Genomic DNA, 15928 nt, shown 5'->3' with positions numbered 1-15928 from the left:
CCATGAACTGTATTCTCCACTTTAACATTACTAAGTGCCAGTCTGTATCTTGTTTGTCTGTTTTTGTTTTTGATTTTAAGAGTTGTCCTTTCTCCTATATTACTGCTGACTTTGGGTCCATGTTCTATTTCCTTAATACAACAACTACCACACCTTTTGCCTTGTGTCCCATCTCTCCTTGTTCTTTTAAAAATATCTGACCTTCCATTTTGTACCACCTGAGCCACTTCTCTTTCTCAACAGCATAAAACCCATCACATTTCTAACGCTCTTTAGTGACTATGATAAATCATACTGGATTCAGAAAATAAACTCTTTACAGATAGCGCCAGATGACATTTTACTTTTTCCCAGCACTACGCTCATGCCCTATCAAATATGAAGAGTGATTTAATCAAGGTGATTAGAACGATAGAGAAGTAATAGGGTAACTAAAGAGAAACTATTTGTTTGATTCCAGAGGGGAAATCCAGAATAAAAGGGGCATATTTTTTAAATTGCCTGGTCAGGAGTAAAAACAGGGGATATCTTTCAATGTAGAGGATAGTAGAAATTAGAAGGAACTTTTCACCAAAAGGTTGTAGATTCAGAGTAAAATGAATTTTTCCAATGAAGATTTGATAACATTTTTCTTGAGTTAGGAAATCAAGGAATATGAAGCAAAGATGGATAAATGCAGGTAAAGATCAGCTATGAGGTAAATGAATTTCAAACAGATATTTGATTCCCATGTTCTTAAGGGTTGTTTCTTACTCCCTCTTTTGTCCTGTGAATGCAGATGCACTTTTCCTTTGCTCTTTTTCTTCGCTTCTTCCTCTAGGTAATGTAGAAACTTCTCTTGTTCCTCACCAGTACGGTTCATGAAATCATTCCAGACCTGAAAAATGGAATTTAACCACCATCTACCAGGCACATTGTGCAGCAATAAAAACCTAATGGGTAAAAAGCTGTCATTTCTTGTATCAATTTGGCATATTTGTTACCTAGCAAATGGTAAATTTTGCACTGCAAATGTTATTTAGTTCATACTTTATAATTTAATAAAATCTGTGCTCACAGAGAGGTGTTTCAGCAAATTTCAAGATTCTGTATCTGAATATTTCTTCAAGCATTACCTTTCATTCCAATATTAAAACATTGAAACAGAGTGGAAGATGATAACAGCAAAAATACATTCCTAATTATTAGAGTCAGCTCTGTTGCAATGGCATCTCCTTAGCCCTACACTCACATGGTAGTGCCCTGAAAAAGTGTACAAAGCTGAAATCATGGCTCACAGGGAGGTTAACTAAAAACATATCAATTGGTAGTGATCTTTATTTCATTGTGAGGGGCACACAAACAGTAGCGAAGTAGAACTGAGGACATGTACAACACAAGGAGAATTAGCAATTTATATAATGTAAGACATAAGCAATGCTCAACAATGCAACTATTTCTGTTCTAAAATGGAGTGAAGAGGAAGCAAGTAAATAAAACTTGCTTTTGCAAGATGCATAGTTAGCAGATCAAGTATGTAAAACTAAACAAATCACAAACTGGAAATAAGAAGGCATTGAACAGCCAGACCAACTGCAGCTGTGTGATGATTGAATCTGCTGGAATTTTACAGGTCAACACTAAAAATATTACCTCACAGTTTTATTATTTTTCAATGTCGAATTATTGGTCTTCTTTCTTCTGTTTTAAGACTGACACAATTATAAATTAAAACTGTGCACAGAATTTTGTAAAACTAACCTGACAAATTGTAGGGAACAAGAAACTTCAAATTTTCATATGATCCAATGATGCATTCGCAATTCCACATAATTCCTCACACAGGAGGCAATTATCAATTTAAAAGAAACCTACCCACCCATCTGGAACAGAGTAGCAACTTCACATGTTGTAAGCATGAGAGTTTCATGCTTTTCCAGGAACTTTCCCCAAGAGTTATGGTTATCTAACACTTGTGCACAATACCTGTTTAAAGTTTTGGCAAAGATCTGTAGCTTGAGTTGTGGATGAGGTTGTTGACTTGCTCGCCGAGCTGGCTTGTTTGTTTTTGTTCGGACGTTTCATCACCATGCTAGGTGACATCATCAGTGGAGCCTCCTATTGGATTGCATGGATTGGTTGGAGCAGCAGTTAGAGAGAAATGGAATTTACAGGAGCTAGGGCATATGATGGATGGCAGTTGCTGGGAGGGAGATAAACTGAAGATACAATCAGGTAAATGGGTGACATCCAGGAAAGGTTGGAGGGGTAGGCAGGTAGTGTAGGAATCTCCCGTGGCTATCCCCATCTCAAACAAGTATGCTGTTTTGGAAAATGTTGGAGGTGATGGGCTCCAAGGGGAATGTAGGACTGACTGCCAAAAATGGAGCAGCTATTACCGCCACAAATTTTTCCCGTCCTCCATCTTGGATTACCCAGCATTTATCTAAATTAACCCCCATTTGCCATTTTTCAGCCCACTGATCTATTTCATCAAGATCTGTTTCCTTAAGTAAACAGGTATTGTGCATAAGCGTTACCCTGGCTCTAATGTAACAAAGGGTATGCCAGGTTCCAAGCCTGACATCAGTGGTGGGCAAGTAGTTGGGAGGAATCCTGAGGGACAGGATGTACATGTATTTGGAAAGACAAGGACTGGTTAGAGATAGTCAACATGGCTTTGTGCATGGGAAATCCTGTCTCACTAACACGATTGAGTTTTTTGAAGAAGTAACAAAGAGGACTCATGAGGGCAGAGTGGTGGACGTGATCTATATGGACTTCAGCAAGGCGGTCGACAAGGTTCCTCATGGTAGACTGGTTAGTAAGGTTAGATCATATGGAATACAAGGAGAACTAGCCATTTGGATTCAGAACTGGCTCGAGGTTGGAAGACAGAGGATAGTGGTGGGAGGTTGCTTTTCAGACTGGAAGCCTGTGACCAGCGGTGTGCCACAAGGATTGGTGCTGTGTCCACTACTTTTTGACATTTTTATAAATGATTTGGATGTGAACATAGGAGGTATGGTTAGTAAGTTTGCAGATGACACCAACTGCAACGGGATCTTGATCAGATGGGCCAATGGGCTGAGAAGTGGCAGATGAAGTTTAATTTAGATAAATGTGAGGTGCTGCATTTTGGAAAGGCAAATCAGGGCAAGTCATATGCTTAATGGTTAGGTCGTGGGGAGTGTTGCTGAACAAAGAGACCTTAGAGCACAGATTAACAGTTCCTTGAAAGTGGAGTCACAGATAGATAGGATAGTGAAGGTGGCGTTTGGTATGCTTTCCTTTATTGGTCAGTGCATTCAGTATAGGAGTTGGGAGGTCATGTCGCAGCTGTACAGGACGTTGGTTTGGCCATTGGAATACGGTGTGCAATTCTGGTTTCCCTGCAATAGGAAGGATGCTGTGAAACTTGAAAGGGTGTAGGAAAGATTTACAAGGACGTTGTCAGGATTGGAGGGTTTGAGCTGTAGGGAGAGGTTGAATAGACTGGAGCTATTTTCCCTGGAGTGTTGGAGGCGGAGGGGTGACCTTATAGAAGTTTATAAAATCATGAGGGGCATGGATAAGGTATATGGACAAGGTCTCTTCCCTGGAGTGGGATGCCCAAAACTAGAGGGCATGGGTTTAAGGTGAGAGGGGAAAGATTTAAAAGGGACCTGAGTGTGTGGCATGAGCTGCCAGAGGAAGTGGTGGAAGCTGGTACAATTATAACATCTTAAAGGCATCTGGATGGATATATGGATAGGAAGGGTTTAGACGGAAATGGATCAAATGCTGGAAAATGGGACTAGATTTATTTAGGATATCTGGTCGGCATGGATGAGATGGACAGAAGGGTCTGTTTCCGTGCCGTGTATCTCTATGACTCTTTATGAGAGGTACTGCATTTTGGTACAACAAACAAGGGTAGGGTTAAACAATTAATGGTAGGTCCTTGGGTAGTGTTGTAGAACAAGGGGCCTAGGGGTGCAGATTTATAATTCTTTGAATTTTGCGTCACATATAGACAGGGTGGTTAAAACGGCGCTTGGCACACTTGCATTCATTGTTCAGTCCCTTAAGTATAGGAGTTGGGAAGTCATGTTGAGGTTGTTCAGGACTTTGACGCCTCTTCTAGAATACTGTGTACAATTCTGGTGCCCAGTTACAGGAAGAATATAATCAAGCTGGAGAGGGTTTAGAAGAGATTTACAGGATGTTGCCGGGTATGGAAGGTTTGACTTATAAAGAAAGGCTGGAGAGGCTGGGATATCCTTCACTGGAGTGTAGAAGGTTGACAGGCAATCTGATAGAAGTTTATAAAATAGAGAGGTATAGATAGAGTTAATGGTAGTTGTCTTTTCCCTGGGATCAGGGATTTCAAGACTAGGGGACACATTTTTAAGGTGAGGGGTGAGAGATTTAAGAAAGACATAAGAGGCAATTTTTTTACACTGAGGGTAGTTCGCGTGTGAAATGAACTTCCTGAAGAAATGGTGGATGCAGGTACAATTGCAACATTTAAAAGACATTTGGATAGATACATGAAAAGGAAAGGTTTGGAGGGATATGGGCCAGGAACAGGCAGGTGGAACTAGTTTAGTTTGGGATTATGTTCAGCATGGACTGGTTGGACCAAAAGGTCTGTTTCAGTGCTGTTTCCAACTCTGAGTCTATTTATGAGCAGAGTCAATGGTTTGCTGTTCTCATGAAAGAATGCACAAAACTAACAAAGAAGAATTACCAAAGCACAGATTAAAATCTCAGAATTTACAATGAATGAAATTTGGCTTGACGACCATAAACCCATGACCATGATTATAAACTGAATAATCAGAAGACTGGTTTAAAGAAAAATACAGAATCTCATGTCATAAACAGAATCTGAGTTATTAATTCATCATAAATTAATGATCTTGATGATAGTTCATTTTAATCAAGGTACACATTAGTAAAGTTCTAATTCAAAAGTCAAGTTAATAAACTAGAATACCTCAACATAGTCATCATTACTACAAGCTTCTGTGAAAATTGTAGGGGAGGCAGGATCTGTCTGGTCTCCTTCATCCTTGGTACAGTCATCTTTCTCTATAAGGTTCATCAAGTAATGAGCTAAACAAAATAAAGAAAAGCACAGATGTGTTTTCACGCTGTAAATTCAGTAATGAGTACTAAGCAGGGTTTGCTAGTTTATAATCATGAAGTAATCACACTGAGCCAGTGACTGGACTTGTCTATATCCTATTCTATTCCACGGAATTTAAATTAAGCATAACCAACATATAAACCTTGAGATCGCCAGCTTTCTTCTCATGTAATATCAAATATGGCATGCTATCAGGTAAATATTAAATATCACAGATGCTGGAAATCTGCAATAAAAACAGAAATTGTTGGAAATTTCTTTCAAAGAGTCATTTTGGACTTGGAATGTTGACTCAGTTTGTCTCTCCACAGATACTGCCAGATCTGTCAAGTTTCTCCAGTATTTTCCGTTTCCATATTAGCTCAATTACCAGCTGGGACTTACAAAGAAAAGGTCATTATACTAAATAACAAGGCTACTCATACATGCACCACTAGTTTGAGTCTGAAGTAGTCATTCTCACTGACTCAGTGCTATCAGCCACTGCTTTAAGCAGAACTATGTCATCTGCATTTAGAAGTTTCCCTTCATGGTCAAAATTCTTGTTACATGAGCACAACATCCCACTAACACTATGAAAACTATTTCTTATGTGGATTGCATACTGAAATCTCACATGTACCCCTACATGGATTTCTCCTACCTTTGAAAGGTAAACTAATTGAAAATTCAAGTAATGTCAATAAATTATTTATTTTGTTTATAGTTGGTGAATAAACTGATTAATGATTAACATTAATTTATTTCATCATGCTGAATTGTAACTCAGAAGTGAGATTTGCCATGCTACATGAATTAATTGAGGTAGCCTCTGATTAGTGCCTTCCCTGAATCTAGTGAGTACCAGGCTCAAAGAAAGAGGTTCCTCAATCTGGGTCTTACTTCCTTAACAAATTTCTAGTTGGACCTTCTTCCTGCAAACCCCACTTGCATATCACCTTGAAAATTTATCTACCTGAAGAGATGCAATACAGCAACTTGTCAATCTTGCTCAGAGAGCTCACAGAGTAGTAAGCATGAAAACAATGGAAATATTGTAAGAATATCAGAACCTTCATGTCACCCCTCAGTTACACACCATTCAGATGTGAGCAACGCAAATGAGCAATGGCCGGTTTTCCATCATGGACAGCCTTTTAACAGCAAAGCCTTATTCAGTTCTCAGCTAACATGCGTGTTCCAGCAGGAATCAGTGTTTACAAAAAAAACCTTTGATTTATTTTCCCTTCCTGAAACTAGGATGCTAGATTAACTCTAGTACTAAAACCACGCTTCTAGCCAAGATTAGATAATGGAGCACTAATTCTAAAGCTTCAATTTGACAATTCCATTTGTCTCAGTCTCCAACAATTCTATTCAGAGGAAGTGCACTGTTAGAGGTACCATCTCCTGGAAAACGTAATAAACCGTAGCCCTGCCTGCTTGCTGTACTCCATACATTATATTCCAAACTATCTTTGAAGGGAAAGAGAGTTCTTTTTGTATAGTAAAACAAAGAAGTGCAGATGTTGAAGATCTGAACAAAAACAGTAATTGCTGGAGAAACCCGGCAGTTCTGGCAGCACCTGTGAGAAGTTGGAGTCCATTGACTTTTCATCAGAACTGTTTGGAGTTCTTTTTGTGTCTCAACACTGATCGTTCAACATCACTAAAACAGATTAACATGGCGCTGATCTGAACTGTTTTTCAAGCAGGGTGCTGTTAAATATGAACTGCTCTGCAAAAGTCTGCTGATCTGTTTGCCTATATTTCAGAAGTGATTAATTGGTTACAAAATGCTTTACAGCACCACAAGTTGTGAAAGCGATTGAATAATAGCAATTTGCATCTTTCTATTTCCACATTAGGAAGTGTATTTACTCAACAAGCTTTTAGCAAAGTTGAGTACAACAAGCACCAGAAACCAATTACACTTTCTAAAAGAGCACAATATCCCAGATTGTTTAATCCAGTCAACGTTCTTTTTGAATACCTGACTAAATGCAATTTAGATCAGTAAAAGAAACCACATTAACATTTAACTATAACAGTAATAAATGCTATTAATAATTCAAGCTGTCAGTCTTGCTGGCAACAGAAAATGAGCATTTTGGAAACCCTGCATTCTTAATATCCAGTCTTACTGTTTTCAAGTCTCCTCAGACTTTTTCTTCCTTTTGCCTTGGGAATGAGATCAGAGTTGCGAATTGCTTGATTGATGTAGTATTGTTTGCGTTTTGCAGGTGATACACGCTTTGATGGGGAGTAGTGTAGAGGAGGAAGGCAATCTTCAATCAAACTGAGAATAGAATTAGGTAGGAGCAGAATTAAAATCAGCTTCATAATCTATTACAAATAATGCAAACACTATGCAAGAATTGGATTCTCTGAAATGCAATGTGTGCAGATTAGTTCCTTCTAACTTTTTCTGAGGCTCTGATTCTGCAATTCCACAGGCTTTGGCAACCTGCTGATACCTCATCTGATGGGTGAGTAGTTGTTTTTCAGGCAGCAGGGGAACATCAGTTTCAGCTCATGAATTCAAAATGGAAAATTCAAAACCTTAAAATATGATTAAGCCATTTCTTAATTTCATGTGCAATGAACTGAACTGGCAGTAGACTGGCATCTGTGATGCTGGGGATCTCTGGATGAGACTCAGATGGCTCATCCACTCAGCACTGCTGGCTGAAAATAGTTGCAAATGCTTCTGCCTTATCTTTTGTGCCGTGTGCTAGACTCCACCATCATTGACAATGTGGACATTTATGGAGTCTCTTCCTCTGATGAGTTATTTAATTACTTATCACCATCCACAACTGGATGCAGACCTTAGATGTGATCCATTGGTTGTGGAATCACTTAGCCCTATCACTTGGTCTTTTTTTATGCAATTACCCCCTACAGAAATGAGAGTTGTTACTGACTTGAGAAAATCAAAGAGTATGGTGATAACTTGGGTAAAACGTAGCTGAGATAGAAGGGCCACTTGACGGCACAGCAATATCAGGGGGCAAATAGCCTACTCTGTTTCTTATTTCCTATCTTTTTAATCCTGCATTTTGATGTTTAGCACGCAAGTATTCCCATTTTATAGCCTCACCAAGCTAAAATCTCTTTCTTAGGTATGCTTGATGCTACTTCTGGCATGGCCACTTTTATTTATTCATTCACTTATGGGATGTGGACATTGCTGGTTAGGCCAGCATTGCCCAGTGGGCAGTTAAAAGTCAGTCATACTGCTGTGTCTGGAGTCACATCCAGACCAGGTAAGGATGCATTCTTCCCTAAAGAGCATTAGTGAATCAGATGTCTTTTTTCCCCCAACAATCAACACTGGTTATATAATCACACTAGACTCTTAACTGCAGATTTTTATTGAATTCAAATTCCTTCATGTGCCATAGCGAGATTCAAAGTTGCGACCCCAGAATATTACCAGGTCTCTGGATTCATAGTCTAGCGACAGTCCTGATTTGATTTATTGTAGTCACATATGTCTAAGTACAGCGGAAAACTTTGTTTTGTGAGCAGTACAGGCAGATCATAACATAACATACTAGGACATACAAATCATTGGATGTTTATACAGAGCGAGGCTTACAAGATTACAGCTGTACAGAAGGTGCACAAAAGCAAGGTCAAGATTAGATTTCAAGTTAGACAGGTCCATTCAAAAATCTAATAACAGCAGAGAAGAAGCTGTTCTTGAACCTGTTGGTACATGTGTTTAAACTTCTGTATCTTCTGCCTGACGTTAAAAGTTGGATGAGATTATTACCAGGATGGGAGGGATCTTTGATGATGTTGGCAGCCTTTCCACGGCAACGAGAAGTGTAAATGGAGTCCATGGATGGGAAGTTGGCTTTTGTAATGGTCTGGGCTGGGTACACAAGTTTCTGTAGTTTCTTACAGTCCTGAGCAGAACGTATACCAAGTCATTACGCACCCAGATAGAATGTTTTCTATGTAGTATCTGTAAATGTTGGTGAGGGTCCTTATGGACACGCCAAATTTCCTCAGCCTCCTGAGGAATAACAGCTCTTGTTGGGTCTTCTTGACCACTGCCACTACGTGGGATGTCCAGGACGGATTGTTGGTCATCGTCACTCCAAGACACTTGTCACTTTCAACCCTCTCCAACTCCACTCCATTGATGTAGATAGGGGTGTGTCCTCCTCCTTTCTTCCTGAATTCAATGATCAGTTCTTTTGTTTTGCTGACAGAGAGAGAGACTATTATCTATTGCACCATGACACCAAGCACCTTATCTCCTTTCCTGTATTCTGACTCTTTTTTTTTGATATCCGGCCTACAACAGTGGTGTCATCAGCAAACTTGTCGATGACATTCGTACGAAATTTGGCCACAGTCATGCCTGTACAGGGAATACAACAGGGGGCTGAGCAGGCATCCTTGCAGCGCACCATTGTTGAGGATTATCATGAAGGAGGTGCGGTTGTCTCTCTTCGCTGATTGCGATCTGTGGGTCAGGAAGCTGGGGATCCAGTTGCAGAGGACAGAGCCAAAACCTAGGTCTCGAAGTTTTGAGATTAGTTTCATTGGGATTATAGTGTTGGAAGGCAGAGCCGTAGTTGATAAGCAGGAGTCCAACATATGTACCCTTATTATCCAGACGTTCGCTGTGGACCTATTTCACCGGTAGGCATATTGCAAGGGATCGAGGCTAGAGTGAATGTGGGCCATGCTTAACCTCTTGAAGCACTTCATGAATATGGAGGTGAGAGCCACCATTTGGTAGTCAGTAAGGCATGTTGCATGTGTTATCTTTAGTACTGGGGTGACAGTGATATTCTTAAGGCAGGTGGGGCCTTCAGATTGTAGCAAGGAGAGGTTAAAGATGTCAGCGAATACTTCCATCAGCTGGTACACACAGGAGCTGAGCCCTGCACTCTTTACTGAACCAGGATTGACCTCCTGGGTTGATGATATTGATAGAGCGGGAATATGCAGGATCATAAGGTTGTAGTTATGTTTGAGTACAATTCTACTACCACTGATCATCCACAACACGTCATGGGATGCTCGATTTGAATTGTAGGTCTGTTCAAAATCAATCCCACCTAGCATGGTATAGTGTTACACACCATGGAGGATACCTTCAACAAGAAGATGGGATTTGGTCTCCACAAGGACTGTGCGATGGTCTCTCCAACCAATGCTGCCATGGCCAGACATATCGGAGGATGAAGTCAAATATCATTTCCAATCTTGTTGCTTCCTTCATCAGCTGAGCAGGACTTCATTAGGACTTGGCCAGCTGAATTAGTACATAAAATTATAAGAATTTGGAGGAGCAAGATAGTGAGTCTCTCAAGCCTGCCCTGTCATTGAACAAGATCATGGCTGATCTATCCCAGGACTCAAGTCCTCTTTCATGCCAGCTCCTCCCCTGACATTTCAAAAATCTAATGACATTCTCTTGAAAAACCTTCAGTGGTCTAGCTCCGCAACTCTTTGGGGTAGGGAATTCCAATCTTTCATTGAATGAAAATGAGAAGAAATTCCTTCTAATCTCAGTTTTAAATGAGTATCCTATAATTCTGTTGTGTCCCCAGCTCAAGATTCCTACACTAATGGAAACACCTTATAAACATCTACCTTTTCAAGAATCCTCAGAATCTTAAATGTTCTAATAAGATCACCTCTTATTCTTCTAAACTTTTAAAAATAAAAGCCTAACTAGTTTAGCCATTTTTGATAAATCAACCAGTTCTTTCCAGGAAATAGTCTAATGAATCACTTTTGAATGGCTACCAATAGCAGTATGTCCTTCCTTAAATATGGGGACCAAACTGCGCACAGTACTCCTAGGTGCAGGCTCACCAACATCCTGTACAGTTGTACGAAGATGTACCTATTTCAAAACTTCAACCACCTTGCAACTTTCATTTGCCTTCTTAATTACTTGCAGCACTTGTATGCTAACTTTTTGTATCCCATACCTAAGAACACCCACATCCCTTTGTGGAATCTCCCATCATTTAAATAACAGTCTGCTTTTTGATTCTTCCTATCAAAGTGCATGACCTCACTTTCCTGCATTGAACTTCAACTGCCAGGTTTTTGCCCACTTGCTCAACCTATCCTTTTCCCCATTTAGATCCTTATTTTATCATCACAGCATGTTTTCCTACCAATTTTTGTATCATCAGTATATTTGGATATGTTACACTCTTTAATATAAATAGGAAACAATTGAGGTCTGTTATGGAGATCAACTTGACATATTTCTAAGAGGACATCAGCAGAATAGACAATTGTTTATTTCATACACACATAAGGAGAGGGAGGCTTAACACTGTGAAGTTTAAAACTCATTCTGATTGCTAACAGAACATCTCCATACTTTATACAGATTACAGCATGCATGTTACAATTCCCACACTTAAATATCCATGTGTCCCATATTATCTTTGTTTCCCATAGTCTTTCATTGGTACATTCTGTTCTTTTACCCAAGGCCTCTGAAACTATGACTTCTATGCTACTATTCTTAAATTTCTAGTTTGCTATTAATTTTGTTGAACATCTGTAGTTCCCAAATAGTTTGAAAGCCCTGTTTTTTGGACTGATTACTTAACTAAAGCTTTCATCCTAAACTAACCTAATCATTTCAAGGCCCTCAGAATGATCCTTTAGCCCAGTTACGTCCCTCCAACCTGAAAAAGACGCATTAATCCTGACTCTGTGTTTTAACCAATTCTCAATTCATACACTACTCGAAATTCCATGAGCTACCACCTTGTTCAATAACTTTTTCGTGGCATCTTATTAAATGGCTTCTGGAAATCCAAACATATTACACTACTGTTTCCCCCATTATTGACTCTGCTTCTTAGATCCTCAAAGAAGTCAAGCAAATTTGTCAAACATGACTTCCCTTTCACAAAGCCATGCTGACTCTATTTGGAGATAGTAAGAACTGCTGATGCACACTGTGTTATCTCTGGCTCTATTTGACTGCTTCAAAATATTCTAAATCTGAAGTCCTACTTTTGCATCCTTAATAATGGATTCTTGGGTTTTCCCAAAGTCCGATGTTATGCTAACTGGTCTATAGTTTCCCACTTTCTGAATCCCCTTCTCTTCAACAGGGTATCACATGAACGGTTTTCCATTCTACTGGAAATCTCTCAGAATCGAGCAAATTCTGGAATATTTCATTCAATGCCTCCACAATCTCTGGACCCACTGTCTTTAAAACCTTTGGATACAGGCCATCAGGTTCTGGAGATGAGCCTTCCTTCAGTCCCATTAATTGGTCGAATACTTTACCCCTTGTGATGGAAAGTGTTATCTTTCTTTCCATTGGCGTCATGCTTATCTGTTATCTTTGGAATGTTCGTATTGTTCTTCACTATGAGGATTGATGCAACGTTTGTCAAGGTTTTATTAAGGTTTAAATTATCTGCCATCTCCCTATTCCCATTATTAATGCCTCAGTTGCAACCTCCAAGGGCCCTATACTTACTTCAGCAGATCTTTTTATTTTTATGTACCAGTAGAAGCTCTTTATGGTTTTAGATTACTTGCTGTTTTACTTTCATGATCAATTTTCTCCCTTTCCATTAACTTTTAAGTCCAGGGACGGTTCTTAAAAAAGATTCCAATCCTCTAGCCTACCACTAGTTCTCACTGCTTTGCATACCCTAGCTTCTGATTGGATACTCGGCTTGATTACTTTTGTTTACCATGGGTGATTTATCCTTCAGTCATAGAGATACGCAGCACAGAAACAGACCCTCCGGTCCAACTCATCCATACCGACCAGATATCCTATATAAATCTAGTCCCATTTTCCAGCATTTGGCCTATATCCCTCTAAACCCTTACTATTCTTATTATCATCCAGATGCCTTTTAAATGTTGCAATTGTATCAGCATCCACCACTTCCTCTGGCAGCTCATTCCATACATGCACCACCCTCTACATGAACAAGTTGCCCCTTAGGTCCCTTTTAAATCTTTCTCCTCTCACCTTAAAACTATGCCCTCTAGTTTTCGACCCCCCCCACCCCACAAAAACGACCTTGTCTATTTACCCTATCCATGTCCCTCATGATTTTATAAACCATTATAAGGTCATCCCTCAGCCTCCGATGCTCCAGGGAAAATAGCCCTGCCTATTCAGCTTCTCCTTACATTTTTGACCAGAATACATTTTTGCTGAACATAATGAAATATTTGCTTAAGCATCTGCAACTGCTCATATTCTGACTTTTCCTTAGTGCTCTAAGAAACAGTCCCTGGCGCAGTCTACAAATTTGACTTCTACACTGCCATTCCCAACTTATGTGTCCAGTAAATATACAGATTAAAATGACCTGGACATTTGTAGTGCCCTTCTTACACACCTCTATTATTTATTAATTTATACTAGTAGATGGAAAGTATTCAGCCTGGAGCTCGGTGACCAGTGGTGCTCCGCAGGGATCTGTTCTGGGACCTCTGCTCTTTGTGATCTTTATAAATGACTTGAATGAGGAAGTGGAAGGATGGATTAGTAAGTTTGCCGATGACACGAAGGTTGGTTTAGTTGTGGACAGCGTGGAGGGTTGTTGTAGGTTGCAATGGGACATTGGCAGGATACAGAGCTGGGCAAAGAAGTGGCAGATGGAATTCAACCCAGAAAAGTGAGAAGTGATTCATTTTGGAAGGTCGAATTTGAATGCAGAATACAGGGTTAATGGCAGGATTCTCGGTAGTCTGGAGGAACAGAGGGATCTTGGGGTCCATGTCCATAGATTTCTCAAAGTCGCTACCCAAGTTGTTAGGGTTGTAAAGAAGGTGTATGGTGTGTTGGCTTTCATGGGCAGGGGAACTGAGTCTAAGAGCCATGAGGTTATGCTGCAGCATAACTCTGGTTAGACCACACTTGGAATATTGTGTTCAGTTCTGGTCACCTCATTATGGGAAAGATGTGGAAGCTTTAGAGTGGATACAGAGGAGATTTACCAGGATGTTGCCTGGACTGGAGGGCAGGTCTTAGGAGGAAAGGTTGAGGGAGCTAGGGCTCTTTTCATTGGAGCGAAGATGGATGAGAGGTGACTTGATACAAGTGTACAAGATGATGACAGGCATAGATAGAGTGGATACCCAGAGACTTTTTCCCAGGGCGGAAATGACTATTACGAGGGGGCATAATTTTAAGGTGATGGGAGGAAGGTATACGGGAGATGTCAGAGGTAGGTTCATCACACAGAGAGTGGTGGGCGTGTGGAATGCGCTGCCAGCAGTGGTAGTGCAGTCAGATACTTTAAAGACTTTTAAGCGACTCTTGGATTGGCACATGGAGGATAGTAAAATGTAGAATATGTAGGGTAGATTGATCTGAGTAGGATAATAGGTCTGCATAACATCGTGGGCCAAAGGTCCTGCACAGTTCTTTACTGTTCTTTTTCTATATATGTTCTATGTTCTATGTACTTTGTCCCACAATGAGGCACTTCTTTGGGGCCTGTAGATAACTCCCATCCATGACTTTGTTCTCTTGCTCTTCCTTATTTCCACACAAACTGATTCTGCATCCAGATCTATTACATCAATATATTTACTCATCATCACAATGACATCTACCTTTATAACAAAGCTACCCTAAGGGTCCCAACCCAAAACGTCAACTTTCCTGCTCCTCTGATGCTGCCTGGCCTGCTGTGTTCCTCCAGCTCCACACCGTGTTATCTGACTCCAGCATCTGCAGTTCTTATTATCTCTGAGTGAATTATATTCCCTACCTCCTTTTCCTTTTTGCCTACTCTTGCAGAACATCAAATACATTTGAGTATCGAGTCCCCAGTCTTGATCATCCTGCAACCTTGTCTGCATACCAACTATCATGTCATAATTATTTATTTCTATTTGTGCCATCACTCATCTATCTTGTTACAAATGCTGCGTAGATTCAGATAAAGAGTCTAAATATTTGACTTTTTATCATTATTATTTATTCTGGTTCTAATTTCTGCTGCACTCTTCTACATATAATTAGTTCCTTTCTTCACTACCCCATACTTCTGCTCTCTCATTTCTTTCCGATTTTTAAAAATTTTCTTCAATTGAATGCCCTCACCATTTGTCAGCTTAAAACCCACACTTTAGTCATGTTGCCAAGTTACTCTTGGTATTGGATATTCAATTCCTTCACCCAAAGTACATTCTGTGCTTGTGCCATTCTCAATGCTTCCTCTAAGTTGTGTTAAACATGCTGGAGCAGCTAGATGCTTGGGGAACAGGGAGGGGAAAGGTCAATGTTGAAGACTCCCAAGCCACACCCTCCCAACTGTACACCACTTGCTGCCATTTCTCCTGGGGCAGGACGTACCCTGTCCTTTGGTGTCGTTACCTGGTTTGGTTCCTTGAGTCTGACTACGTCAGATTGATGCTCGACTAGTCTATGAGACAACTCTTCTGATTTTAGCACTAGGTCCCAGTTCTTAGTAACTTTGCAGAGTCGAGAAGACTGAGGTTTGCCTTTGTTATTTCTGGTGCCTAGGTTGATGGCAAGTGGTCCATCCAGTTTTGTTCTTTTTTTGAAACTGTTTAGCAGTTGTCACAACTGAGTGGCTTGCAAGGCCAGTTTAGAGTGCAGTTAAGCATCAACCAAATTGCGGTGTGTCTGGAGTTAAATGTAGGCCAGACAAGGCAAGGACAGCAGATTTCCTTCCCAAATGGACCTTAGTCACAGATCAGTAATGAACTAAATGTGTTTTTATGTTAACTGACAATGGTTTCATGGGTGTCATTGGACTTATGATGCCAGATTTTTAAAAAAATTAAGTTCTACCATCTACTGCGACAGGGTATCAATCCATG

At 40.2% G+C, this 15928-nt stretch overlaps 1 protein-coding gene across 2 annotated transcripts in view; it reads right to left on the bottom strand.

Annotated features, from left to right (window-relative positions):
• r3hdm4 (R3H domain containing 4) overlaps positions 1-15928 on the bottom strand; it is a 32141-nt gene that overhangs the window by 13761 nt on the left and 2452 nt on the right. For both annotated transcript variants that reach the window (XM_048614036.1, XM_020533966.2), the window contains exons 2-4: positions 7237-7391; positions 4961-5079; positions 754-877 (exon numbers count right to left, since the gene is read on the bottom strand). In XM_048614036.1, the coding sequence (XP_048469993.1) occupies positions 754-877; positions 4961-5079; positions 7237-7391 (398 nt within the window). The remainder of the gene's footprint in view (positions 1-753; positions 878-4960; positions 5080-7236; positions 7392-15928) is intronic.

The sequence above is a fragment of the Rhincodon typus genome, chromosome 29 (genome assembly GCF_021869965.1).
Source record: "Rhincodon typus isolate 14 chromosome 29, sRhiTyp1.1, whole genome shotgun sequence".
NCBI classification, from domain to species: domain Eukaryota; kingdom Metazoa; phylum Chordata; class Chondrichthyes; order Orectolobiformes; family Rhincodontidae; genus Rhincodon; species Rhincodon typus.
The sequence above is the reverse complement of the archived record's forward strand: the minus strand, read 5'-3'. Positions and strand labels throughout refer to the sequence as shown.